Source organism: Phlebotomus papatasi, chromosome 1 (genome assembly GCF_024763615.1).
Source record: "Phlebotomus papatasi isolate M1 chromosome 1, Ppap_2.1, whole genome shotgun sequence".
NCBI lineage: Eukaryota > Metazoa > Arthropoda > Insecta > Diptera > Psychodidae > Phlebotomus > Phlebotomus papatasi.
The window spans coordinates 36,453,519-36,480,953 of record NC_077222.1 but is presented as its reverse complement, the minus strand read 5'-3'; the positions used below and the strand labels follow the sequence as shown (position 1 = coordinate 36,480,953).

Below are 27,435 nucleotides of genomic sequence, written 5' to 3'. Positions count from 1 at the left end.
ACCAAACAAATTCAAAATCCAGGAGAAGTTCACAAAAAAATCCAAATGAAGACCTCTCTTTTAGATTAGGCAAAAAGTTACTAATTGATTGGCGAAAAACCATGATCATGACTTTTACTGAGTTACTTCTTTTTTTTAACATATTAATTAATGTTGTGGTCAGATTAAAAACAAAATACCAAAACGACATATTGGAAATTTAACCTTTCACCAAACAAACACTCCTAGAGTTCAGTATACTTTAGAATTAATTTAGAAAACATACAACAGATTTCACTAAATCACTATTTGCACAACTATTTATCAAAATAATACAGCCCACTCATTTAGAAAATGGAAAGAGCTAATATGCCCAAATTTGAAGCTTAAGCTCCCAAGAATATACTGCTAAACACATAAATATTATGTTTCTTCACCGGTAAAATATCTGTGAAAGAACAATAAAAACTACTCTTACTTGCCAATGTTATAAATCCTCATTAAACTCCTCAAGCTCAAAAAAAGCGTCTCTCTACAAGTTCGTCTTAAGACATTTTATTTACATTTTACGCTCAAAGTAATACAATAAACCCACAATCCTAAAATTTCTCATTCAACTTCTATGCTCTCAAAACCACGCCAATGAAAATATTATTGGAAAATAAGCTAAAGAATAATTAAAATTTCATAGATTCGAATTGGCACCTATAAATTCGAATGAGAGAAATGCAATTTAAGCTTTAAAGTTAATATTACATAACTAAAACATGCATTTCTATATACATTAAACATGTTATTCTGATTGGGATATAAGTTTCTTATTAATTTTAATGGATAGATGGATGTCAAACCACTTTCTAGAATTAGTTTAGCAAAACTAGTTTGAAGTCAATAAATTTCTCTGCAGATTTTAATGTAATACATCTGAATTCTAGCATTATGAATTAATTTGACAAAGTCAAATATTCAAACAGAAACTTTATTCCAGAAAGGGAAATTTTGACAAAAATCTCTTAACCCTTCTCTTCATAATCATTATTTTTATATTCTAGTTTATTTGACTTTTAGAATTCATAATTTAAATTCAGATTGTTAAAGCTTTAGGAATATACACTATTATTACAAATTACATTACTAATTCCGAACAATATTTCAAATGAAAAAATTAAAAGTGGCATTCATGTAGGTTGAATTTATCACTTATGGATATTATACACTTAGGGACGATATACACTTATGGACAGCATCCAAAAATCTTAAATTTGTATGTAAAACAAATTTTGAAAAATCATAAAATAACCAGCAACCAGAATGTAATCTAACTCCAAAAAAATTGTTAATCGTAATAAAATAATTGAAAATAATTGAATAGAATAAATTGAATTGAAAGGTTCAGCTTCCTTAAGAAATATGCAAAAAAAAATCGTATAACATGTATCCTAATGGCTTATAATAGCCCGACCTACCCCTACCAATTTTCAAAAAGAAAATTTAGTAGTTGACTAACGCCAATTTCATTTAATTTCATTCCATTCCATTCATTCCAAGTTCATTCCATAATTTCCATTGCACGGTTTTCCACATCCCATGCCACAGAATTGCGATGACTATCAAACTCTTGTATGTGGTCGCTAGGTATCTGATTACATCTTGTATCGCGATTGTTCTTATCACTTCGCTGTTTTCGTGAACCAGTGGCTTTGACAACTGTAGCACGATCTTCAAAGAAGGACAGTATGTCAAATTGTAGCACAATATCAAAAATCTTCAAAATTTGAATATTTTGCGTTTTCTCATTCTTGTATTCTACCGGTTTATAGATATAGCCCACTAATCTTCAGTAACTCAAAGGCATTCCCTTGGGATGTTTGTTCTTTTGATCCCCAACCTCGCTCAAACCCCTCTAAAACATTTCTCCGTATATCTCAAAAACGGATCGAAATCCATATGTTTTCGGTTATTGCTTTTGGATAGTTCAGGCGATTATTTCGATTATAAATTCCCATGACCGAGGGATTCATCGTATTATTACATTCAACCAAATTAATAACTTCCTTAATTTAATCCCTGACCAACCAGCAAAAAATTGTTCTAATTCAAAATTCACTTGTAAATAGAGTACCAGAAATGGTCAAAAAATTACTCCTAATTACAATCTGAAAATTAGTCATATTCGAGTCGAATTTTAGTTAGAGCGTTATTCAAAATTGAATTAGTAATAGGGTCGAATGAACACCTCTTCGACAGGGAACCCCTATTGACACTTTTGTCAAAATGTTGAAATTCATTTAATGCATCCAATAAAATTTAAATAATATAACATTTTTTCATTAATCTGCGTTTTTCGATAAGAACAATTGTTTGAATTTCGTATTCCAAATGGTATAGAGTAGGGTGTCAATAAGTCCTGACAAGAGTTCTTAAAGTGTCAATAGGTGTGCCTTTTCCCCCTATATTTGTTATTTCACGATTTTAAAAGGGGTGGCAAAGCGTCTAAGGCTTTGCGAGCTAATCGAACTGCCGAGAAGGAGCTCTGCCTTATATTTTTTTCGAATTGAAAAGATATTGACATAGATTAAGATTAAGATAAGGATATAAAGATATAGATTTACTTTTTATGTAAATTTGGCTAATTTTATCCCAATGCAACACTCACTTTCGCGAAGATTTTTATTGTTAGACTATTGCTAGATGAACCATCCGACTAGTAGAAAATTTTCCAGCTGAGGGGCAACAACACACAAAACTTAAATAATTTCATTAAATACGTTTTTCCGGTACAAAGTTTTTCCAACAAAATATTTTTTTTTATATTCATTTTGATGAACTAGGCTATTTTTGCCATTCTGTAAATTGTTCAGTTTACAAAATTATTATACAGTTTACAATGTTTCGTGAAAAATGTCCATTCAGACGCTTCAATCATTTGCACCGGGCGGAACTCGAACTCACAACTGTGACAGTCGAGCCGGGGATCACACCGACCAAAAGTCAGCGCTCTTACCAATTGCACCACGGACTCCCTTCCAATAAAATATCTTTATCTTTTTCAAGCAAAAAAAAACTAACTAATCTTCGCTTAATTTCTATCGGCATTCCCTTTTTTAAATAATACTCCCTCCGTTCCGAAATAAGTCGTACGTTTGGCGAAAAATTAGGGATTAGGGAATGGTTTCAGAGAATGTTTTTCTTATTTGAAAATATCTTGTGTATGAACTTTCCTCCATGTTCAGGGTTAATATGGGAATCCTATCACGATGGTAAGTTGAAGAATCGATATGTTGAAGTTGTCCATTTTTCGCGTTTTTTTCAAACAGCTCCGGTAGATAGTTAATTACTAAAAAATGGACTGTGATTAACATTACAGGCTAGAATTAGTTCCAAATTTTTAGTATGCACAAGTAGAACTCAACAGTTATTACCGATATGACATTTTTTGTTGCTCAAATTCTGAAGAATAAGCAATAAAAAGAACATCCTTTTTTTATGTGTTCGAATATCTGAGTGCTAAATGGTTAGAGATAGGGACTTAGGACCTTCGGCGGACCCCCCATAAGTTGACCCTGGGACCATTTATATGTTTCTCTAAAACATATCCAGAATAGAAAAAAAAAATTGCCCGACGTGTATTCGAGCAATCCTAAAAACATGATTTTGGAGGGGAAGGGGAGGGGTGGGGGCAAAATAAAGGACATATTAATGGTCCCAGGGTCAACATATGGGGGGGTCCCCCGAAGGTCCCAAATCTGTATCTCTCATCATTCTGCACCTATTTTAGATTGAAAATAAATCGCCAAAAATAAGACATTTTTACGACATTCGTTCTTCAACATACCTTCAAGACTGGACCCCAATTTTAGTTCTGAACATTAACAACAGTTCTTTACAAGAGATAATTGTTGATACTCAAAACATTTACCAACAAACTTTCCCTTAATCCCAATTTTTCCCAAACGTATGACTTATTTTGGAACAAGAATTTTTCCCAAACGTACGACTTATTTCGGAACGGAGGGAGTAATACATTTTTGTCTACAGGAGAAGCCTTTCTTTCCAATTTCCACTAAAAATCTGAATATAATTTTATTTTTTTCTGCCCAAATTTAATTTTTATTACTCATTTGCCTTTTGCCGAAATTAATAAGATGTGAAACGTCTTATAAAGTATCGTTAATTTATTTCGAAATGATTTCTGGGTTGGAATGACAACTTTTCGACACTATCGAATCGATGGTATTGATAAATCTGTGTCTGTTAAATTTCACGATTTTTGCACATAATTGGACCATTTATTGTACCATTCTTAGCTGAATGTGACTGTTGGCAAATATTATTATTAGTTGCAAAAAGAACAGCTATCATTTCAAGTTTTCAAAATAGTCAGTCGATATTGTCAAAAAGAAGTTATCATGTCACCACTGATCTTGATTACAGTTTAATTGTTTTACTAACCAAGACAACTAAGATAAAACATTTTTATTCAGTATATTAGCAGATTGCGTCTTAAAAAAATCAATTAAATCAATAAAAGATATCAAAATGATCAGTTAAAAGTTCAATTTTGGTCAGTAAAAATCTATCAGTAGGCAAAAATTCATTTGAATTAAATCAAAAATTCTATAAGGTTCATAAATTCTTGACTTTTACTTTTCGAAAATATTGCACAATTTTTGGTAATTTATCTTATATGATTTCCATTTTTATTTCCATACTGACTAAATTTGGTTTATACTGACCAGTTTTTCCAAAATGCTGCCCAATCTGCTGAAGCCTTTTTAAACTTCCCAAAATTGAAATTCTTTTTTACCAATTTGAATCAAACTGTTACTGACCAAATTGCGAATTTACTTGCTTTATATTTAATCCTTATCAATACTGCTTTTGGTGGAAATCTTACTGATACATTTGAATCTGTTCAATTTTATAAGCAGATTTTAAAATGAAAAAGCACATAATTGTGGAATTGTGCATTGTGCAATTTTTTTTAAATAAATATGAAAAAATATTTAAATAAATATAGTCGGTAATAATCATTCTTTTAAAAAAAAAGCATGTGCATAAATCTTTTTGGTGTCTCAAGATGTCTAAGATGCGATCACATATAAATTTTATTCAACTTTAATCTTATTATAAGTGAAAATTTGATAAAATTACTTTAATTAAGCCATTTCATGTCAAAGTTGTATTAAATTTGAAACGCTCATAAAAAGCTTGTCAAATATGAAATATTATGAAATGAAGTGTAAAGGGTTAACATTACAGCAAACTTATTTATCCAGTCAATTTTCTGAAAGATATACAGATCGTAAATCTTATTGTTTATTCTTTCAATATTACACCAACACCCACTTATAAACCTACTTATCTTGCAGAATCGCCAATTGAGGAGGTAACAAATGCTCTCTACGGCAAGGGTGTAAAGTTCATGATGACGCATGATGTGCAGATGAAAATGCCCGAAATGTTCTTCGATGGAGCTACACTGAAAATTTCCCCACGATCTTTTGAGGGAAATGGTGCCCTTGTGAAATTGGAGTTGGTTCCTCGAACTGATCTCGAGCCCAGAGACACCGGTCGGATATTCTTCAAGCATATAAGTGAGTGTACATATGGTTATAATTACGTGACGAAAACCGTTCTCACTACTGAAGACGATTAGTGTTATTCAACAATACCGCGTTTCACTGTAAATTACCACAGATGACCACTTTGGAGCACTGAGCTAAGTTTTCAGCTCAGAATTATGACTTTCTGCATTGTTAACACTAATCTACCAATTCACTCATAGCCACGGTGAAATTGAACTAGCACTTTTTTATTACAAATCTTATGAAATATTGCGACAATGACCGAGGTGTTCATATGGTTAAATGGGTCTTTTCACCTCTTGATGGCTGTACATTCTCTTTCTATGTTTTCAGAGAAACATTTGAAAAACAAACTTCTACTGGGATTTTTGGCTGTGGTGTTAATTATCAAGCTGATTAAGATCAAGGTCTTCTGGATCCTGCCCTTGATCGTGGGTGTCACAACAGCCAAGAAGTTGATGTTAAAGTTCATGCTCTTCCTCTTCCCTGCACTTTCACACATCTTCAAGTTGTGTTCTTGGTACCATCATACATACCATCAGACCAAATTCCATCATCATCAGCATCACATCAATCATCTCCACACGGTGAGTTTTTCCACAAGATGAGATCTCTATTTTGAGAGAGAAATTGGGGGAGATGAGTCGTCCAATGAATAGGCTGAAACCTTTTCTCAAGTTCAATGTGACAAAGAAATGGCACCTAGTTGGTAGAGTGACAAAAAGGAATGATCTAAAAACTGCAAAGGTTGGGTAAAAAGATTAATGAGGAGGCCCAATTCAGTGCTATAAAAGTAAAAGAAATGGTGGTAATGTTGGACACAAAAGTTAAATTTAATTATGCTTTCTTGCAAAATGATGCTAATAGATAATAAATCAAAGTTCTTCAGCATACCAATTCACACAGGGCAATTAGATGGCTGTAAAAGAGATCACAAAGAGAAATTTAAGAATAGATGCAAGAAATAGAAATATTCAAAAATAATACGACTTATTATTTCATGGATAATTTGCCCAATGAAGCTTTTTGCTGATCAGACTGTCAAGATGTTCAAAATTTTCCAATTCGACTCTCAAGACGAGTTCTCCTTTCTCTTATACTGCGTGAGATTCTTAGTCCGGAATCTTGGCTGTTCCTCTCACTTTAGGCTTTTTTCTGTTTCTTTCTGGGTTGAGCCATCATCTCAACAGGTGATTCCACCATGGGCCTACGAGCATGAACACCAACACCATGGACCAGTTTACCATCACAGTGCAGGACCAGGTCCTGAACTGATCTACACCAAACCACCGACTGGACATCCAGCTGACTATCTTCATGGGGCCACAACTGCTGGACACCAACACTTCCACAACGATTGGGACTTTACTGGTCCAGGTTTAGGAGCCGAGTGAGTACTATACAATTCATATAAACTTTTGCTAGTTATCCTAATTTTTAGGCTGCAATTTTCCACACTCGCATGAGTGTAAAAGTAATATCTCATAATTAAAAATCCTCCAAAAATTTAGATTCTTTAATATTTTGTATCCACTTTTTTCAGTAGTTAAAAAAAACCTTTTAGTGTTACAAAAATTATATTGCAGCCTATAATCAAACTTTTAATTTTTGAAAATCTCATTCAAAATTTTTTCTTTCAGTGTTTATTAGTTGCCCAATTAGAACAGTTTTCGTAATTGACTGAAATTTTATGTTTTTTCCATGGAAAATCACGCACGACCCAAATTAGGTATATTAGTGATAGAAACTCACATGGTAACACCTTCAAACCCAAGTTAGATGATGCAAATGAAATCAGTTCTTGGGGTCTGGCATCCACAGTATCCCCTCCTCACAGTAGTCACAGTCACCACACAAATCCCCTACTTCAAGATCCATCCAGGTATGTCAACACACCATCAGCATCAATTAAGTATTTCTGAAAGATTAATTTAATCAAACAAGAGCTGAGCCTATGAATATAAATAGGTGAATACCATGGTGAAGAATCACCCATGGAATGACTCAATAAAATACAAATGAATTCATTGCCATAAATTTCAAATTGACCGCAGATTAATTCTGACTAACTGACACAGATATGAAATCCTCATTCACCAAAAAAAAGTTCACAGCAATTTCATTTTGATTTCGGTGAAATTTCTCCCAAAATATTTTCACTAGAATGCTAATATTTCTCGTCAAAACACAGAGATTGTCACACCCTTTGAGAAACATTCTATTGATGTCAGTTGAGATCAAAAGTAACACATAGAATTAAAGCCATAACACTTTCTTTGCAAAAATAATCAGATATACGCAAATTCCAATGCAAATTCATTGTGTTTATTTGCATTGCAAATTCTTCTGCAATTTGCTCAATCACATAAGTATCACTCGAGAGAATAGAAATCAAATTCTTCAGAAATACTACCAATTTGATGCAAATTATGCATTTTACATTACAGCACCAAGAAATTACGCATCTCTGAGGAGTTTGTTCGCTAATGAATATATCTATAACGATCTTATGGGCTGTGCACAGTAATTTTCAATGCAAATTCGTAGGTATATATCACTTGTTCGTCGTTTCAATCACTCGAAATTTTGCCTATATTTTGACACTCCCACTCATAAGGAGGTTCTCTTTATTTAGGAGGCCAAAAAATTGCTGTTTTTCGCAATTTATTTTTTTGGAAGATAAAGAAATGACCAAGCTTCTTAAAATTTTTGGTATATTTTTATACATAATATTTAAAGTCAAATTAAGATAGGGGAGGGTGGGGCAGCTTCACCCCTAAATTGCAAAATGGATTTTGGGACCATTTTGCAAAAAGATGATAAACAGAAGTAAAACTTTATATATTTTGTGAGTTACAGTTGGGTTTAGAATTAATAAAAATAATAACAATAATCCTTTAATTTCATTAGTCTATTGTGGAGAAATTCATTTCACTTGAAAGGCAGAATATGTGAAAGTACCCCATTGCGGGGTGATTTCAAGATAAATATAAGACAATTTTTGAGAAAGATAAAACGTGTTTATAGGAAACTTGCGATACAAGAATTGATTAAAATTGCAATTATGAAGTCTTATAAGACTCTATAACTTAAAAATATAATCGAACAAAAACTTTATAACAGAATTTGAACACTAATTGATCTTATAGAGAAAATAGAATATCGCCAAAGATTCCTAAGCCTATTTCTCATTAATTGAGCAATTTTCTTAGAAGTTTTATACGAAAGAAGTGTCTTTTGTAGTGCTAAGCTAATTCTGTGCGTTGTTGGATCATTATATCGCCTTAGAACATGTCCTTTTTAGTATAACAGTTTTATAATAGTATTTTAAAGTCTTGAATTTGTATAATACTAAAAAAAATTACAATATCTTGCTGAAAATATTCTGAAAAGGTATTGTAACAATTAAATTTATCATTTTTAAGCATTTCAAGAACACTGAAAGATAATTTTTAAAATTTTTTTATGATCTTTTAGGAAATACTACTTTCCATAATTTCGAACTTTATCGACAAAAATAGCTACAAAACGTTTTCAATTATCATTTTAAGTTAATTTTGATTAAAAAAGTAAATTGTTAGACACTGGAAACTTCTCAGTGTGCTTGCATGAAACTGCCTCTTAAGCACTTTCGGAACTCAAATGAAAATTGTCAGAACCATCTTAGATTTCATTAAACGCTAAATGGCTTATAATAATTATAAAAAGACTGGTAATTTAATACAATTATATTACTTCGATAGATAAGTGCAATAGTTCAGAAATTGTTGAAAATAAAACATTACCAAAAGTTTCATTTATAAAATTAATTATTTTTTTCATTTATAAAATTAATTACAGAATTCAAACGAGAAGTGTTACGAAATTAATTATTTTCATGAACATGGGTCTAAGTTATCTCTTCAATAACATAAAGGTTTTATCTCATTCCTTTCAAATTAATAAGAAGAATATGCAAAAATTGAAACTGCCCCACTCTCCCCTACAAATTTATATTAAAAATTTAATTTATATAGAGCAAGGGTGAAAATTTTCATAAATCTTATAGATAAAGTATTGATATAAATGATTTAATAGATAAAATTGATTAATTAAAACTTAATAGAATTATTTGATAAACATTTTAATCGGATTCGGAAGTTTGGAGTAAACTTGAGAAAAGTGTTGTGCTACGGCTCTTTATGAAAAAAAATTAATTGGAAACGAATTTCATTAAAATCTGAGTAAGTCTAATTACATAAATATAATTTTAAATAATATTTAAAGTGCTTATTTTTTTTCAAAAAAAAACAGAATGATTTCACTGGAACGTCTAGTCACAGAACTTAAAACAAATCTAAATTTCATAGCTTTTTTAATTAATCATTTATAAATTCATGTTCCCATACAATTTATGTACAATATGGAGCTATATAAAATTTATAATATAGGTAATGATTTCTAAATCTGGCCAATTAAAACGAATTGATAAGCAAGTGCTGTTAAATTGGTTAAACTTAGTTAATCCAAATTAAGAAAAACCGAAAAAATCATGAAATCCGAATTAGTTTTCAAAGTTTAACAAAAGATGCATTATATAACATAATTATGACTTTAACGTCCTGTAAAAAATAAAAAAATTATAACAATTGTTTTTGTTAAACTTTAAATTCATTTAAACATGAATGTGTTTGATGTTCGCCTAAGTGCTTTGCTTTCGTCCTTGTATATCCGAAAATAAGGGCAATCAATGGGTCAAGTGGTAGAGCATTCGCTCTATGATGAAAGTGTCCCGGGATCGAATCCCCTTCAGAACACTAGGAATTTTTCTGGGGTTAAAGGTGTTTGAATTGTATCCAGTGAGTTTCACTGCACTTGATTCCACGGGGTGGGACTGACAACCCTATCCCTGTATAAGAAATATTAATAATGGATGTTCCGAACTCCCCTTGCGGGAAGGCCTAAGTACCTCTATGGAACATTGTGCCACCATTATTATTATTATTATTATTATCTCCGAAAATATTTCAAATTGGCTTCTGATTTTTTATGGTGTAGGCAATCTGGGGAACTACCGAACATGGGGTAACACCGAAAACTAATTTTTATTTTTAAACTACTTGTACTATCTCGAACATTTCTTCAGTGGACAAGATTCTCTATAGTGTCTATAATTTCGATAATTTCCTATATGTCTTGTCCTCTGAAGTCTAATATCTGACTAAAAAATCGCAGTGTTCAGCGCTGCCTTGTGTTCGGTGGTGCCCTAGTTTACCGTATATTTAGATGACTTATCTATCGATTTCTTTTGGCCTTTTAATTAGGGGAACCCCCTTTAGAAATATTATTTTAAAAATATATCATACTAAATTTGATGGAATTAATTTTCAATCTTGAATAATAAATTTTAGAGAAGAATTCAAAAGTATTTTTAAGCACTTTGGTCACAGTCACCCGTATATGCTGTACAATCTCAGAAGAATACTACGCAGAGGACGTTCGAATAAAAGATCTGTACCAATCGTCATATAAAATAATTTTCCTCAAACTCAATAAAATAAATGTAACCGACAAAGGATTCTCGCGAAATGCACGCATTTTTATGACAAATTAAATCACTTCACGCTTTTTTAATTAATTCGTTATCAAATAGATGTCCAATTGAGTGAGGCCAACCAAAAAGTTGGGAAAGATATTTTCTTCCTTTTGTGGCAGAAGATTTTTTTATACCGGCCCTCGGTGGTTTGGACATCTAAAAAGAAAGTTTAAGATGTTCACCAAAGAAACCTTCAGATTCAAGCTTTTTACTGATCATGGAAATTTATTTTTACACTCCCTAGCACTGCACTTAAAATACTTTTTAATTTTAATTACAATAAGTATATTTTTAATTCTTCCAAATTCAGTGTTATAATTAAAACATCAAATATATTATTTAAATTCAATAAAGTCTAAATTATTCTATTAAATAAAATGAAAAATATATAATAATATGCAATACTTATTTGATGTTATTTAAATGAGAATAATAATTATATATAAATGACAAGTTGTTGGTACTTATGTTATTATTTATAAAATTACTAATTAAAGTAAACAACTTGTTCAATTGTGTAAAAGCTTTCCATCTCATTCACTTACAAAACAAGAGTGGCCTAGAAAAACAACAAAAATTAAACACAAAAATACTCTGAGGAAAAGGTTCAAATATGTATAATTTTCTTTCAATTCGTATTTTACAGATACATTGTGTTCGTTTGAAAATGAATCAAATTATGAAACTAAGTATTATGTTTATTGTTTCGTATTCACATTTTTTTTTAATTCTATGAATCGTTCAAACATAAATTCTTATATTTTTTGTAATGGGTTTGATTCCACTATTTGTTTTCGAATTAGTCTCGATATAGAAGAATTGGATTGTCTGGGAGCCTTAACTTGAATAGGGATTATTCTCCGTACTCCTTCTACAAAGTTCTGTGAACTTTGGACTTCTGAACTATTTGCACAGGACTATTTTAAGGTATGTAAATCGTCAAATTGTTAGAATACTGCTCGACTTATCTTTCGTCGCAATCCATAAAATTGCGTTAGTGTTTTTATTTCTTAAATGTTGTTTTTCGATCTAATTTCAATAATCACAACAATTCATGAAAACCAACTGTACGACATGTCGTATCGATAATTTCTAAACTCATCAAATGTCAGAGTTTGTCACAAATAATATTCAGTGATGTCACTATAAAACTTTAATTTAGCAAAACCAATCATTCACACTTCACAGTCATGAGATTCGTTGTAAAAAAAAACAATGTTACTACCACTCCAGAGGACGTAATTTCTTGGTAAGGCACTGTAATCCCCATTGTAGAGTTGATCACTTGACAACCATATCATCACTCTGCAATATTATTGCATACAATTTTTGTACGTAAATACGACTAATTTTTCATAATTTGTTTCTCCCACTTTCACAGGAATTTTACGCCTAGAAGTCCAGTATATCCGGCGCCAGTTTATGTCCCCAAACGAGGCCAAACCGCATCAATAATTGCTGCTCAGTACAATCCAAATACTGCCGATGTACAATTGGTAAAAAATTATTTTTTCTCTAATAAGTCATTTTGTGAGTGAATCTTTAATTCATATCTGCACTACTTTTTCTTCTTTTGTGCATCTTCAGCAAACAAAGTTGCACTTCTCTTCTGGTAGGCAAAATGAGAGGAACACGCGATAGAAAGTAAAGTTATCAATTTGAGTAAATTGACGGTAAATGAGGAGTTGCATTGAGAATGATTTCATTGCAAAATATTTTTCTGCTATCTTTTTTTTCTAAAATGACCACTTGAGTGTGAATTCACGTGAGATCTAAATTTTCACATGGTCCATGCACCAAGTCGGTCGTCATTTGCATGATTAGTCTGTCAGTGGGTCTCATCTCTCCCACCTCACCAGTCTGCAAATCCATGAAATTTTATGTACAAACATCCGGAAATTTCATCTTATTAGCACTTTTTCTCGTCCATATTTGAGAATGTTTACCCATGTTGAGATGGAGCGGATAATGTTGACAAAGATCTGCTTATGTGGTAAATAAGGTATGCTGACAGAAAAATAGAAAAGTATAAGGAGTATCTTAGCTGATTCATTTTACAAATTCATTTAGTAGTTATTCTTATTTACCTATAGCGTAATACGAAATTAAATTTTTTTTAGGGAAGCTCTTCAAGAACAGCTATTCCAATCAATATATCAAAAAATTAAGGTAAAAAATTTATTAGGTTTAGACAGGAGCATGACATTTCCTATGTTTCCCATATGTTTCATGCGTGCCGAAAAAACTTTTGAGTTTATTAGCTATTTTCTGTCATTGTAGAATGAATAAGAAAATAATACAAATACAAAATAAAAGCCAATTTAATGACAAAAAGGCAACCGAAAACCCCAAATTGGCATCCTACGTAGTTTTGGGGATATCCCGTAAAATGTGTACGAAAACAGGGAAAAATTTACACTAAAACTGGTCGCATTTTTCAGATCTAATGTTACCCCCCTGGGTTTAGAGATCAACAAATTTATTTTTCATTTTACCAAACAAATTTCATACGATTTTTTGACAAGAATAGTTTTAAAATCTTTAATTGATTCGTTCGTAATGCCTTGATGTTTCTATTTATGAGATCAATCATTCATAATACAAATTTTTGACACTTTTAGAAGTTTAATAGAATTATTACTCAAAACTGAATTTTTAAAATCGAAAGACAAATTTTTCGAAAAGTAATTGATCAATTCTATTGAAGTTCAGCACACTTCTTCTATACAAATTTAATACTTGATCGAACGATGTTATAATTCCTGGATCACATATTATTTTACAAGACGAACCGTCTTATAAAATTTTTCAAAATCAAGTTCCACCGGATGAATATTTCACATTTTGAAATAATAATTTCAAAAAATGTTGTTTAATTTAAAAAGTGAAAAAAAGTTAAGAGAAAATATGTTTGATTTTTTGCCTTCAAAACCTACGTAACCCCCTAATCAGATACATCATTTCGATGGCTCCATTCCATACTATTCTAAGTCGACTTAGAATTATATTACTCTGAGAGATATGTTGTTCCTGGAACCGAGATCTACAACTGTTGAAAATTTGGTGGTCATCCGGTGTTCGGGTAAATAGATATTCAATTTTTCCCAAAAAAAATTACACGGCAGCACAGGAAATAGCCAACTTCAAATGGCTCTCCTGAAAAGTTATCATTCTGAGATGAATAGTATGTAATGAAACCGTCGATTTAAAGGAGTTTATGACATGTTCCAATAAGTTTGTTATCGAAACTTCGAAAGATTGAATTTTGCTTTGCTCTAAATACCAATATTCCTGTAAAATTGCTTCATATTTCTTATTATCATCTCATATTTTCACAGTTAGTTAGTTTATAGGGGAAAGCGCCCTACCTTCGCACGACTCAAGTTTCGAACAAATCATCTCTTTCTTTGTTTTTAATGGATTTGAACACTGTCTTGTTCTGGAAATTTGAGGCATTGCACTATCTATTAAAATAAAATATCATAATAGACAAAATTCCTTAAAAACATATTGAAAAAAATAAATTGTTTGAAACTTGAATCGTCCGAAGGTAGCACGCTTTCCCCTATAATTGCACGAACACAAAGTGAGAGCTACATGTATTTGTCAGTAGCATAAAAGATTTTTTTGATTATTCTTAAGATTTTTTAGATACCGCAGCCTAAGAAAAGTGTTCTTCTATATGTAACCTTATAAAAATATAAAAGAAAGTCGTTATAGAGCCATAAATTCGTAAAACCAGCTTGCAGTTTAGTCCCCGGCGAGTGGCCTTCAAAGTTGAAGCCAATTTCTTACTTTCACATACAAATGCGTTTGGGAATTTTTCTGCACTCGTGATCGTTATGCTAATTATTTAAAAAGTGAGAAGCTTTTCCGTATTATAAGATACCTTTTCGTATGCAGGGATAAATATACTAAATTTTTGTTTAAATAATTTTTTTCCTTGGAGCACTGTGAATTGAGTCCGAGATCAATTTAGGAATTGGCTTCAAATAGCTCCATATAAAAAGGCCAACTTGCCAGGCGCTTGCTTGTAGTACTCTTATTCAATCGCAGATGATCCCAATAGGAAGTGAAAAATAAGAAGTATGTGGAATTCTACACACATTAAAGTTCCCAAATTCTAATGAGCTCTTATAAATGCTCTATTAAAAGCCCTTAAAGCCCTTAAAAGTTTTAATTCCATAATATTGACATTATTTCCTTGAAAGCCTTACTTGTCCAATTCTTCTCTGGTACAAATGCAAACTTGCAAATTCACTTCAGGTTGTAATTTTCGGGTAGCAGCAGTCCTATTACTTTTCAAGTTTGCCACAGGTTTTTACAATACAAGAAAATGAAAATTAAATTAAAAACACCAAACATAAAATGCGAATTTAGTAACAGGAATACTAAATAATAAAGGGTTCAAAACACGCTTAGCCTTAGAATGGCTCAACTCGCCATTTTGCTTTTTATAAATGAAGAGGCTCCTAATTTGAAGAATTTTTATTTCTACAAAATGTAGCCAAGTTTTTTTCATTCTTGTAAAAATCATAAAACTGACAAATATTTTTGTAGTCATATTCTCAAACCAAACTTTATTTCATTCGCTTTACTTACATTGGTCTAGATATCAACAAAAACCCAAAAAAAAAGTCTGCTTTTATTCATTGAAAGAATTAATAATTTTCAGTCTTCATACCTTATTTGAAGCAGACTTTGCGGAAAAAAATCGTTAATGTTGTGCGACAGTGAAAATTCACTGTATGAATGGGTCTGTGAAGCAAAAAAAAAGTGACTATTTTTAACAATTTCTAACAATCATTGTTTATTTCAGTCATTCAAGGAATAATTAGAGACTAGGCGTAAGTTTCTTCACCTTGCGATCGTCATATAGCATCTTCGCAACTTCCACTCTCAATGTATGTCTTGACCCACTTTTCTCTCTCAATTGACTCTTTTAATTCTATTTGAGATGCTCATGATTCAGACAAGAGAGAGATTTTTGCAAAAATCACCGGCTTATTTTGCATCCGCGTGGAAAAAGTGCCTAAATTGATGAATTACATTGTTGGTAACTCAATTGCCAATCTCTTTGGTAAATCAATTGTTCTTATGCACAGCACCTCAAGCCGAGATCAAAGCCAAGGTTAGCAATGTACAAACCACGATTGCCCTATTGCAATTGCACTCTTTTTCATCATATGAATTATGACCTATAGACGCGTTCCCTCAATTGCCAATAGAACCCTCACCAATGAAGAGATGTCAAGGTATAAGAAGATGCCAGAAGAAGAATTGTAGGTAAATTGATTTGTGGTTTTCACCTTTTTACCATTGGTTGCTTATTAACCACATTATGCTCAACTAACTTTGATTCCATTGAACAAATAATCCAACAAATTAATCTTTCAGCAAATTACCACAACAGTACTTTATTTGCATCTTTTTCCCCTGATAACTATTTACCCTTTTTGTCTTTTCATCTAACCCGCTTACAATGAGAAGATCCGCGAAGCCCAACGTCAGGAAGCACTTAGAATTCAGGCAGAACAAAAACTCATAGCGGATCAGCAGAAAATCCTCCATCATCAACCATTTGCACAAGATCCCCAGGTAATTGTGTCTCATTTAATGGGTATCCTAGACAGACACAGTTAATCACATTTCTGTTAAATTGCAATTTGCAGCATCAACAGAATTTCTTGCGGAATTCATCACTTCTTGTGGATCCTTTTTACGGGCCAATTTTGCAACGGATCGACAAGATATTCCTCCAGATGGGCATTGTGGAAGAAGGCTGCAAGGAGAGACTCGTGTGCAGCATGTATAAGAACCCAGCAAGATTTAGTCCACACAGTAATTTCATATCCGCAGAACTTAGCAGGTGAATATTCATTTAAAACTCATTTCATTTTAAGCTAAATTTGTTCATATAAAGCCGCAGTTTTTTGTCAACTTGGCATTAATCTGGATTAATCTTTTTCTAAAATTTTCCTGAATCCAAATGAAATTCCAAATAGAATAAATGAAGGAGCTAGAGTTGACTGGTGATTTAAAAAAAAAATTAAATGTTTTATATTCAATGAAGTAATTAGCCGGGGTTATTCATTCGCAGAATATTATTACACAAAAATTATTTTAAAAAATGCATACATAATAGAAGAATAAGCGAAAACTGAGAAATTTGGGTTTAACAGTTTTCTAAATTTATTACGTTAAACGAAGTACAATATAGATCTACGTATGATAGTACGGAGTTTGAACAAAACCCTTACCTTCCTATTGACGTTTATCACCGAAAGAAAAATTTTTCGGTTATCTTATAATTGGTTAGAGTTTTATCCACGATCTTGGAGATGTCAATTGAGCATTCTATCCATTTCCTAAAAACATTCCAAAGAAAAAGTCCTTAAAAAATTATTAATTTGCAAGAGTATTGAACTTCTTTATTGTAGGACAAAATAAACAATTAAAAATAGAAAAATTTTAAGGTTCAAGAATTTAATTCATATTTAATTTCTTTTATTTTTAAAAAGATTTTTTGATGCTGTATTATTTTTTATTTCAAATTATATATTATATCGTATAAATAATTTAAAAGTTTTTTGATTTTATTTTTAATGAAGAAAATTGTAGATTATAGATAAGGTGTACGATTTCATGAAATTTTTAAGGTCTAAAAACCTACGCGGCGGAGGTGTTAAAAAAACAGTTGACCCTCATAAAATGACCGATAATTTTCGAAAATGAGTTAGGGTAAAGTGTGCCAAATTTCGGCCAGCTTGCAATTCCGGCCATATTTTTTGTTCCTCAAATTTCCATGAATTTTTAGTTTTCACATACTCTAGAGATTATACAATGCAAATTAATAACAAAAAATATGGCTTCGACAAACGAAATGACGTTAAAAAGACATTGGAAGAATTCCCGAAGAGCAAGGAACTATGATAATGAAGGTGGCCGAAATAGGGCACTAAAGCCATGTTTACATTTTTATTTATTTTAAGATGAATTAAGAATGGTTTTAGAGTAAATAATGAAGATAAACTGTATGCAAGGTTCCAAGCAATACTCCTTAAGAAGAAGGAATAAAAAAATCAATTTGATTTAAAAATATTACATTTCGAACTTGAGACTTTGGCGCTTGCATGCAACTATGCCGAAATATGGCACACTTACCCCAAATACGTAAATTCTTAAAATAAACTCTTCACAGAAATACAAATATTTCATATATGAATCTATCGAAAGATTTCTGTTTAGGTCTATTTATTCATTATAATTTTACAATCCTAAATTTTCCCAAAGAGATGGAGGTTCGATACTCTTATGACCTCTACACATTCGGAGCAATTTTCGTCAAAAATTGTTTTTTTTTTTAAGAGAATTACCTGCAGTTGCTATGTAGATATACGTCAAAATTCTGTCAAAAATGCAATTTTTGACGAAAATTGCTCCCAATGTGTAGAGGTTGTTAGACGATTCAAATTTCGGACTATTTAATTCTTTTTACGGTCAAATCTGTCCGTTGGCAATATATCATAAAAGAAGGATTTCAGGCTTCGCACACACTCTGGCTTCAAACACTTCATATTTTTTGCCATATTCCTTTAATGAATCTGATCTATCTATGGCATATTTTAATAGCTGATCTTAAGTTACACATTTTCTGAAAAAAAATAGGTTAGGTTCATTAAAGGAATATGGAAAATTGTAGTGTTCGAAGTTTGAATATATGCGAAGTCTGAAAGCCTTCCGCTAATATAAATTTAATAGCTAGTCCTATGTCTTTTTTTAAGAATTAGTGGTCAAGTAAAATACACTGAGAGAAATCCGAAAAAGTTAAATTAACATTCCGGAAATGTTAATTTTACCCTGCAGTATTGATCCGAAATCGGTGCAAATAATACCCTTTTTAGATGTATTAGGGGTTAAAGTTATCCTTTTTTTCATGTTAATTTTACCCTTTTTACCCTTAAAAAGGTGTAAAATTAACATTAAAAAATGTTGATATATTTTTACACCTAAAAAGTGTTAATGTTATGAGGAAAAAATGTTAATCGCACCCTCTTTTTTTCTCAGTGTAAAAACATAAAATAAATTGAGTTGTCCAAAGCTTGAGTCTTCTTAAAGTACACCATATTCTCTTAAAATAAAGACAAAATCTAGCTTCTAAAATCAGAAAACATATAATTAAAAGTATAAAATTCATATTAAAATACAAATTCGTTTTTTTTTCAGAGATACAAATGAACTTCAGAAACCAACATCTACTAATACTGCTGTAATACGATTTTATAAGTACGTCCAAGCAGCTAGGGATGGACAAGATCAAGGAGATTGCCTTCGACACTATCCACAATGCTCAATTACAACTGAACGATAGGCTTCCAAAATAAAAACTAGTGTAGCCTGCAACATAAAAGATTTTATACAGAGAAGAACTCACCTTGTAAATAGACAACATACTAGATAAGATTAATTTATAACATAATTTATTGCTTTATTTATTATTATTTATTTCCTTTTAGATTTTGTAAATAAATATAGATAACAATTGGGAGAATAGTAGGGTGTAATTTTTTAAAATATCCCCAAAGATATTTATTTTTTTACATGGGAAGATAATGTTAAGAATAAATTGGATTATTTATTTTAGGCTAAATTATTCTGTATGGATATGTTTCAAGTTGTAGTAAAATAATTTTGTAAAATTGTTTTAATAGAGGGATTCTAGTGCATTAATTAAGATTGAAACAGAAGATTTCTGTGAATTAAATAGCTTAGATAGAAGGTGATTGAATTATACCTATTACATTCAAATCAAATAAGGGTTACGAGTCATTTTACTTTATCAACCATTGTAGACAAATTAGTCTACGTATTCAAGTTTAAAGGTGAATGAATAAGGATCAAGTTTATTTATTGTAAACCGAGTGATGGGTATTTATTTAGCAAGTGTAGATTGCAGCATATCAAGTCTTAAAAGAAAGCAGACAAATTGAATGACTTGTGAAAATGATTACAATAAAAGTTTTTATCTAGAATTGTGTTTTAATTTACTCTCTGACTACTGTTTCATTAGATTGGATTTGATTTGGAACAGAGCTGATCGAGCATATACATCTTGGACTAATTTGAAATAAATGTAGAACATTCATCCAAATAGATACATGACGAACATGTAAGACTTATAGCGATAAACCAAAATCTCGATTGCTTCTGGACTGAGCAATAAATATTCGTGGACATTGATTGATCATTTAATAATGGCCCTTTACGATTAATACATGCAGAAGTTGTTCACGATTGGGTCCAACATAACAGACCATCCAAATGATTGCAGTTTACAGTCATTATTAATTTTTTGTTTGAGCAAACATACATACATTTATTATCATCTCATAAAATCATGTAAAGTTTGTGTTTTTATTACTTCCACTCCACAGAATATACAGAAAGTAACAGACTATTGTAATCTATCAATTTTTTGTAATTTTGAAATACTCGTCTTTTATCTCACAGCACAGAGAGTCGTATTTTAATTGCAATTTTGTTAATTTAACGTTTGGCAGAAAAGCCTAATGGCCCTCTATACACTATAAAAATTTTTTGTCAATATTTGGCATATTGAACTGAATTTATTTACACCTAGAATGTCAAAGTTTATTAAATAATGCCAAATATAGATATAAGTTCCTCTTTTGTGTGGAAGACATAACATTATCTATTCTTTATAAGAAGCCAAACAGTCAGAGATAGTGACTTCGTCTTTGAGAAACTTCCCTTAACACTAAACTTACCGACCGTTTTTGATGCTTTTCTCAAGCGCGCTCAGTCAAATGGCAGACCACGGTAAGCAGGATATTCAACAAATTTTTCTTGGAAAAGAAGAAAAAAGTAGAATTTGAAACACTGAAAAATATATTACATGTATATTTTAAGAAATTATAAAGTTCGAGAACAACTGTTGTACCGTTTAAATATGTTTTAATTTAGAAAAAAAATTAAACCGGTCAATTTGACCGGTCTTGATAGGTTTAGTGTTAAATCAACCTTGAAGTCCTACCTGTATCTTCATTTTCTCCGTAAATAAAAAATGATAAATTCGACAATCATATGGTATTATAAAAATCGATTTGCAGAGTAGGGGAAAGTACTTTCCCTTCGAACGTTCATGCCTTCGAATAATGTGAATTTTCTTTTAGTTTTCCTAAGAGACTTACATATTTCTATTAAATATTAGTTGGCTTATCATCAATTGTTGATAATTCCGTGAAAATTTAGTGTAAATATCTTACGAAAAACAAAAGAAATTCACATTATTCGAAGGCAGGAACGTTCAAAGGAAGATCACTTTCCCCTATAGGCGTGACAAAATTTCCAATGCTTCATGAAATGCTCGTTCTCGTGACTTTAATGCTATACTCCAAAACTAACTTCATCATCACTTTTGTAATGGTCCACTGGGTCCGCTTCATTGGGAATAACAGTAAAAGTCAGTTCTTCAATAAATATTTCAACTTCAACAGTTATTGTTCGAAAATTGCTAATAACTTCCCTCTCTGGAAGAGGATCATAAGTGTAAGTTCATGAACAGAGGAATTAATCTGATTGGTTCGATCAAAAAGACGGGAGTTTTGAGCTTCGTGTTCTCTGTCCTGAAGAAGGGATAAATGGATATCCCTGGGTCCAGGATATCATAACATAGTAGTACTCACGAGTTCGAGTTATACACAAAGCTTTCTCCATTGTAAAAAAAAAAGAACTTGTTTAGTTTACCGGTTCACAACCATTTTAAACCGATTTATACGTCACTAAAAATATTTCGCACTAAATAGCTTCGGATTAATATACTTGATTCTGTAATTTAAAATAGGGGTGTGGTAAAAATGCAGGTAACGGTAATGGTTCCCGGGTCGATTTATAGGGGAATCTCCCGAAAGCTCCAAGTTACTATCTTTTCTAACCGTTTAGTCTAAAAGTCTGTTAACGGACGAATGGACAGACAAACTAACTCCATGACATTATTTTCAGAAATAGTTGAAATTCAAGAATATATTGAGAAAATTGGTTCCGGGGGTGAAACAGGTAGGATGTGAGAAAATCCTGAAAAACCAAAAAAAAACTAGGTATTATTGCTAATTCGCTGAAGTTGAAGCATTACAAGTCAGATTGGTAAGTAAAACGCTTATTTCGGTTTGTAAAAATGCTATTTGGTCAGTAATTTGATAAACACAAAATTAACATTTTTTCTACTTATTAAAAAAAAAATATCCAAAAAATTAAATTTTGGTCAGTTATAGAACTTTTCCCTTTTCCAGCAAGCCTTACATGATAATTTTTCTGGATTAATAGTTATAATAGAACAATAAACAAATATATCAATTTCGCTGGTCAATCTTTTACTGGACAAAATCGATTTTCTTTTACTAATCGTTAACTGTTCCAAAAAATTAACAAAATCCTTTTTTATCAGACAAATTTGATATTTTTACTGATCAAATTGAATTTCTATACTTTTTCTATTTGTAAATAGATACTGAATTCTGACTTATGTTTAGTGAATGCTGACGAATAATATACTCGTATAAGGTAATGTGCCCTCACTCGACCGGTTCCTCGTCTCGACCGGTAGATTTATTTATTCAATTTATTTATATTTCCTATAATATTTTGCGTATGATCTAACATTAATAGGTCAATCATTCCCTGAATAATACGAACCAGTGATAAATTTATAGAAATTGACAAAATTGACCATCAAACATTCAAAAATTGATCCACCGGTTGAGTGGAGGAACCCAGTCGAGTGTGGGTACTTTACCTTATGATAGGGTACCTCAGGAGAAATTGTTCTTTTTTTTCTGAAGAAAACAGATTTTTTTGGGATTTTTTTTCTAAGCTACCCTACACCCCCTACGCTCACCGGTTCTCATATGAACACTGAACATTCTTACTGATCTACTGCCCGCCCATTCGTCTGCACCCCATGTAAAAACCCAAATGAACTTATGCTAAAACTCGAGAATATTTAAACCGTTAAATTTAATTGCAAAGATATTAAAGAAAAAACTTCTAATCAATGACCATAAACTCTCATTGTGTGATAGTTTTGGATGATACTTTATCACTAAAACTTTACGAACTAAATATTCTCAACGATCAGCCTGAATCGCTTTGGAACTTAAGTCCAAAACGATTTCAAATAATGATTCGGTATTTTTTTAATTAGAAGGCTCAAGAAATTGAAACCTTCAGACCTCTTTATATATTTGTAAAGTACTTTTATGTGGGGTTGCTCTAAAATTGTAACCTCTCTGTCATTTTCACTCTTCAGCAAAAAAGCTTATTGTAATTAAATTACAGATTGCTTAAATAAATTGTGACACACGAAAAAAAATTTGTTAATATTATATTATATTACATTATAGTATCATTTCTAGAATATTTTGTTAAAAATTTGTCATTAATTAATAAATGAGTTCAAATAGAATGTAAACCAGTAAAGCAAGTTAATGTACGACCAATCTTTAAGGCGTAACATCAAAGGCACAAGTTCGAGCGTTCTGCAAAGTAAAGTTCACTTGGACAAATGAATGTTTTTTTTTCCAAATTTTTTTTTATCAGCATGACAAAGCTGCATGAATTTAGAGTGCAAATGGAAGGTAAGTGAATATTATGATTTAAAATAGGCTCCACCGAACATTTGAAGATTAATAATGTTGATCTCGATAAGATACAAAATTTCGTTGTAAGTAAATTATTTTGTAAATTGAATTCCGGTTAATATCCAGGGCAAATGAATACCTCTATGCCTTCAAGGTGTCAATTGTAGACATTAGCGCTGAGAGATAGTGATAAGGAAAATTTAAACAAACAAATATTTACAATGAGTGAAACATCAGAAGAGGGTTGTTAAAATTCTGGGCACGTTTACCCCGATTTTCCTCTTTGAGCCAATGAGTCCGTTGGATTGTAATTGAACATTCTTCAGAGGCAGCCACTTTCCTCACTAAAAGTCTACGACAATTGTACGATTTCCACCTTCCATCTCTAATTTTGCCCCCTCAACGCGTATAAAACCATACATCGATGGAATTTAATAAATAATTCGTTCGCGACGCTCCATCGATTAACAAGCCAAAGCCACGGGTGACAGACATTAAGTGCATCCAAGTGGAGAGGATCTTTTTGTCCAAGATGCTGAAGTCTATTGTGATCTCGCTCCTAGTCTACGGCGTCGCAGTGAGCGGCAGCCAAGATTCTGCCGCGGATGTTGTTCGAGATATCTACAGAAGTTGCCTTAGTGAGTGGTCGACGGATTGTGTGAAGCCCAAGTCGCTGTCTTGGCTGAAAGAAGTGGCACAAAAAGATGTGATTCGACTCACGGATGAACTTGCTCTTGTGCGCACCGCGGATGCTGAACCAGAGGCTGAGGGAAAAGCTCTACCACGAGAAATTAGAGCTTTCGACAAGATCGATGAATTCCTCTCAACACATGCTCTTCGCATCGAACCGCCCAAGATTCTGCAAGATAAATCCGTGAGGAAGCTCATACCAAAGTCTCTTCTCAAAGGTGGTCTCACCGAGACGACTCAAGTGCCACTCTCAGAGGGAAAAGTTGCTGAAGGTTGCCCCATAACTCCCTTCTCAATTACCCTTGTAAGGTTTTCTATGATTTCCTCTAACTTACAGGTCGTAGCTTTGTGAAGAAAGTCATGATACCCTTCTTGCTTGGGCTAAAGATTAAAACTTTTGGCTTAGTGCCCCTCGCCTTAGCCCTCATCGCTCTCAAGACATGGAAAGCCATGACACTTGGGCTACTCTCCCTCGTTGTTGCTGGAGCCATCGTGATCTTCAGGCTAGCCAAACCAAAGGTATTCTGTAATAAATCTCTTATTTTTCAAATTTTGCACTAATTCTCTTTTTATTCGCAGGTAGTGAATTACGAGGTGGTTCACTATCCTCATCATCATCATGTTGAACATCACGTGGAACATCCTCATCATGTGCAATGGGAACCTCCTCAGGGCTGGAGTCGCCAGATGGATGCTCAGGAAATGGCATATTCCAGCTACTTGTAAAATAGTTTTGCAATTACCAATAAAAAATTATTTATTGAATTAAAACAGGCTCTTTCTTTAACTTACATAAAATATTGAAAATTTTATGCCAAATAAAACATATTTGAATAAAATGATCTTCGCAATCGTAATGACTTTTATCCATCAATAATTAATCAATTTAACAGTCCCTGAAGATTAGTCCCATAACAATTCAAAAAAGCTCAAATGTTGTTGTTTTAAAGATTTTAAATTTTCTTGTTGTGATTGATCGAGATAAAATTCTTGATATTACTTTTAGCACACAAGCATTAATTCGAAATTGTTTTAAGAAATAACAAAATAAATTACACATATATGTATTTAAATAGCCTAAACTTCAACAAAGAACAAATATATAGAAAATTAAAAAAAAAGTAAGATATTTAAATAAGTACGAAAATAAAGTGATTCTTTTCTCGCGTACTAAAATTCTTGTTATGCAATTTTAGGCAATTTTAAAAACCAACCATATATAAATCTTTCATTTATTATAATGAATATCTTACTTGTAAAGTTACTTCATAGAAACATAAAACACTTTTTATTTACAAAATAAAAATTTTAAAATTTCTAAATTTAAATATTTCTCTAGACATCTCAAGTAAAACTAAAATTCAATATTAATTTTATCAGAAAGGAAAAAATACGATTGATTTTTTATACTATATTTCAAAGCAAGTTGGTAGGATCTTGAAAACTTCTTTCTTCTAACTTATAAAAGAAATAGAAAGTCGTAAAGTCTTAAAACTTTAATTTTAACATTAAAAATAAATATTAACTAAATTTAATTTCCCTCAGAATTTTGAGAAAAACTTAATAAATTGTTAAATTCAATTTTAAATGCCAATTTTTATTTCAATGAATCAATTTGTAGAGTAAGGGAGACTGAGGCAAAACTTGTCAAAACACATATTAAATTCTTTCACGAGCTCTGAGGAAACTTAAACGTTTTATAATGAGCATATTCTTATAGGAAATTTACTGCTCTTACAACATTGCAGAAGACTATTTTCCTCTATTTCGAAAGAAATGTGATTTTCGAATCATTTTCCAAAAGTCGATTTTGTGGAGATTCTCAAAATTGCTGGGGCAAATTTTGTCAGTCTTCGGATAATTTGTGACGTTTTACTCTCGCAAACGTTAAAAATATCAAATAGACATATTTTTATAGGAAATTTATTCCTCTACAATTTTGTCGAAGATATTTTTTTCTCTATCTTAACGAGAAATGTGCTTAAATTGTGCTAATCATTATTGATATTTTCTGTAAGCTAAATATTCCAAAAATAGTGCTCAAAATTTCATTATTTTTTATTTTACATAATCCTTCCTCGAATCCTTTGAAACTTTGTAAGTTTAAGAAGGCTCATGAAGGCTATCTATAATAAAAATTTCAAACCTCAATCTCTTTTATTTTAGAAAATAGTGAATATTGAAATTTTCGTTTTGACAAATTTTGCCCCAGTCCCCCCTATTAGCCCTATTATGCAAGTGTACCGGGTTCCAATTCCCTTTAGGTTACCAGGTTTTTTACTGGTGTTATCCTTTTATGGATAATTTAGTCATCAGTAACCCAAACCCAAAGTTATGCTTTGCTTTAAAAACCAAGAATTTTTTTCTGACCCTCTCGTCTTAAACAGGTTAAGGGTGTTCGAATTGCATTCAGTGAGCCTAATTGCATTTGATTCCACATGATATAGGACTGACAATCAGGTAGGGACACCGACACAAGGTTGAGTTTAATTCAAAAGGATAGTCCGGTAGTCATTAGATGGGAGAAGACTCAGAATAGAATAAAAATCTTTTTTTCCAGAGCTTTCAATGTTGTAGTTCTACATTTTTATAGACTGAAGAAAATATTTAGAGCACCGAAAGCTCTGGAAAGAAATGGATTTTTGCTGAACTTTCTCCCACCCGACAAAAACCGGACTTTCCCTTTAAATTTGGTCTGACAATCCTATCTTTGTATTACAAAAAAATAAATGGACGTTCTGAAAATCTTATTTGCGAGAAAATCTAGTTCCTCTATGAAACGTTGTGCCACCATTAATATTATTAACTTTTAATTGAATTTTAAATTATGTTCACATATTGGATAAGAATTTTCTGGAACTATAGAGGAAAGTGGGTCACTTTTGAATGTAGGACAGCTTTAAAATTGGGATTTTTCTCCTATGTTTAAATGGAACTTACCCATAGG

At 31.7% G+C, this 27,435-nt stretch overlaps 2 protein-coding genes across 4 annotated transcripts in view; both read left to right on the top strand.

Moving 5' to 3' along the window:
• The window catches only part of LOC129798988 (uncharacterized), a 36,964-nt gene extending 16,790 nt beyond the window's left edge, over positions 1-20,174 (top strand). Inside the window, exons 3-10 of one of the 3 annotated variants that reach the window (XM_055842548.1) lie at positions 5,352-5,576; positions 5,901-6,154; positions 6,758-6,957; positions 7,297-7,449; positions 12,524-12,638; positions 16,633-16,740; positions 16,815-17,011; positions 19,369-20,174. In XM_055842548.1, the coding sequence (XP_055698523.1) occupies positions 5,352-5,576; positions 5,901-6,154; positions 6,758-6,957; positions 7,297-7,449; positions 12,524-12,638; positions 16,633-16,740; positions 16,815-17,011; positions 19,369-19,513 (1,397 nt within the window). In that variant the 3' untranslated portion in view covers positions 19,514-20,174. Of the gene's footprint in view, positions 1-5,351; positions 5,577-5,900; positions 6,155-6,742; positions 6,958-7,296; positions 7,450-12,523; positions 12,639-16,632; positions 16,741-16,814; positions 17,012-19,368 lie in introns of all 3 variants that reach the window. The other 2 variants (XM_055842547.1, XM_055842549.1) reach the window with 2 other exon arrangements.
• Positions 20,175-24,255: 4,081 nt separating this feature from the next.
• On the top strand, positions 24,256-25,214 carry LOC129798987 (uncharacterized). The gene is made up of 3 exons (XM_055842546.1): positions 24,256-24,760; positions 24,826-25,007; positions 25,068-25,214. Exons 1-3 carry the CDS (start codon positions 24,331-24,333, stop codon positions 25,212-25,214), a joined length of 759 nt encoding a protein of 252 aa, XP_055698521.1. The 5' UTR covers positions 24,256-24,330.
• Positions 25,215-27,435: the final 2,221 nt, after the last annotated feature.

What these genes read in the sequence shown, in the direction of transcription:
- LOC129798987 (XM_055842546.1), top strand. Translation starts at nt 24,331, where the DNA reads ATGCTGAAGTCTATTGTGATCTCGCTCCTAGTCTACGGCGTCGCAGTG. An exon ending in AGAGGGAAAAGTTGCTGAAG is followed by an intron (nt 24,761 to 24,825) that starts GTTGCCCCATAA and finishes TCTAACTTACAG; the next exon opens with GTCGTAGCTTTGTGAAGAAA. An exon ending in TCAGGCTAGCCAAACCAAAG is followed by an intron (nt 25,008 to 25,067) that starts GTATTCTGTAAT and finishes TTTTATTCGCAG; the next exon opens with GTAGTGAATTACGAGGTGGT.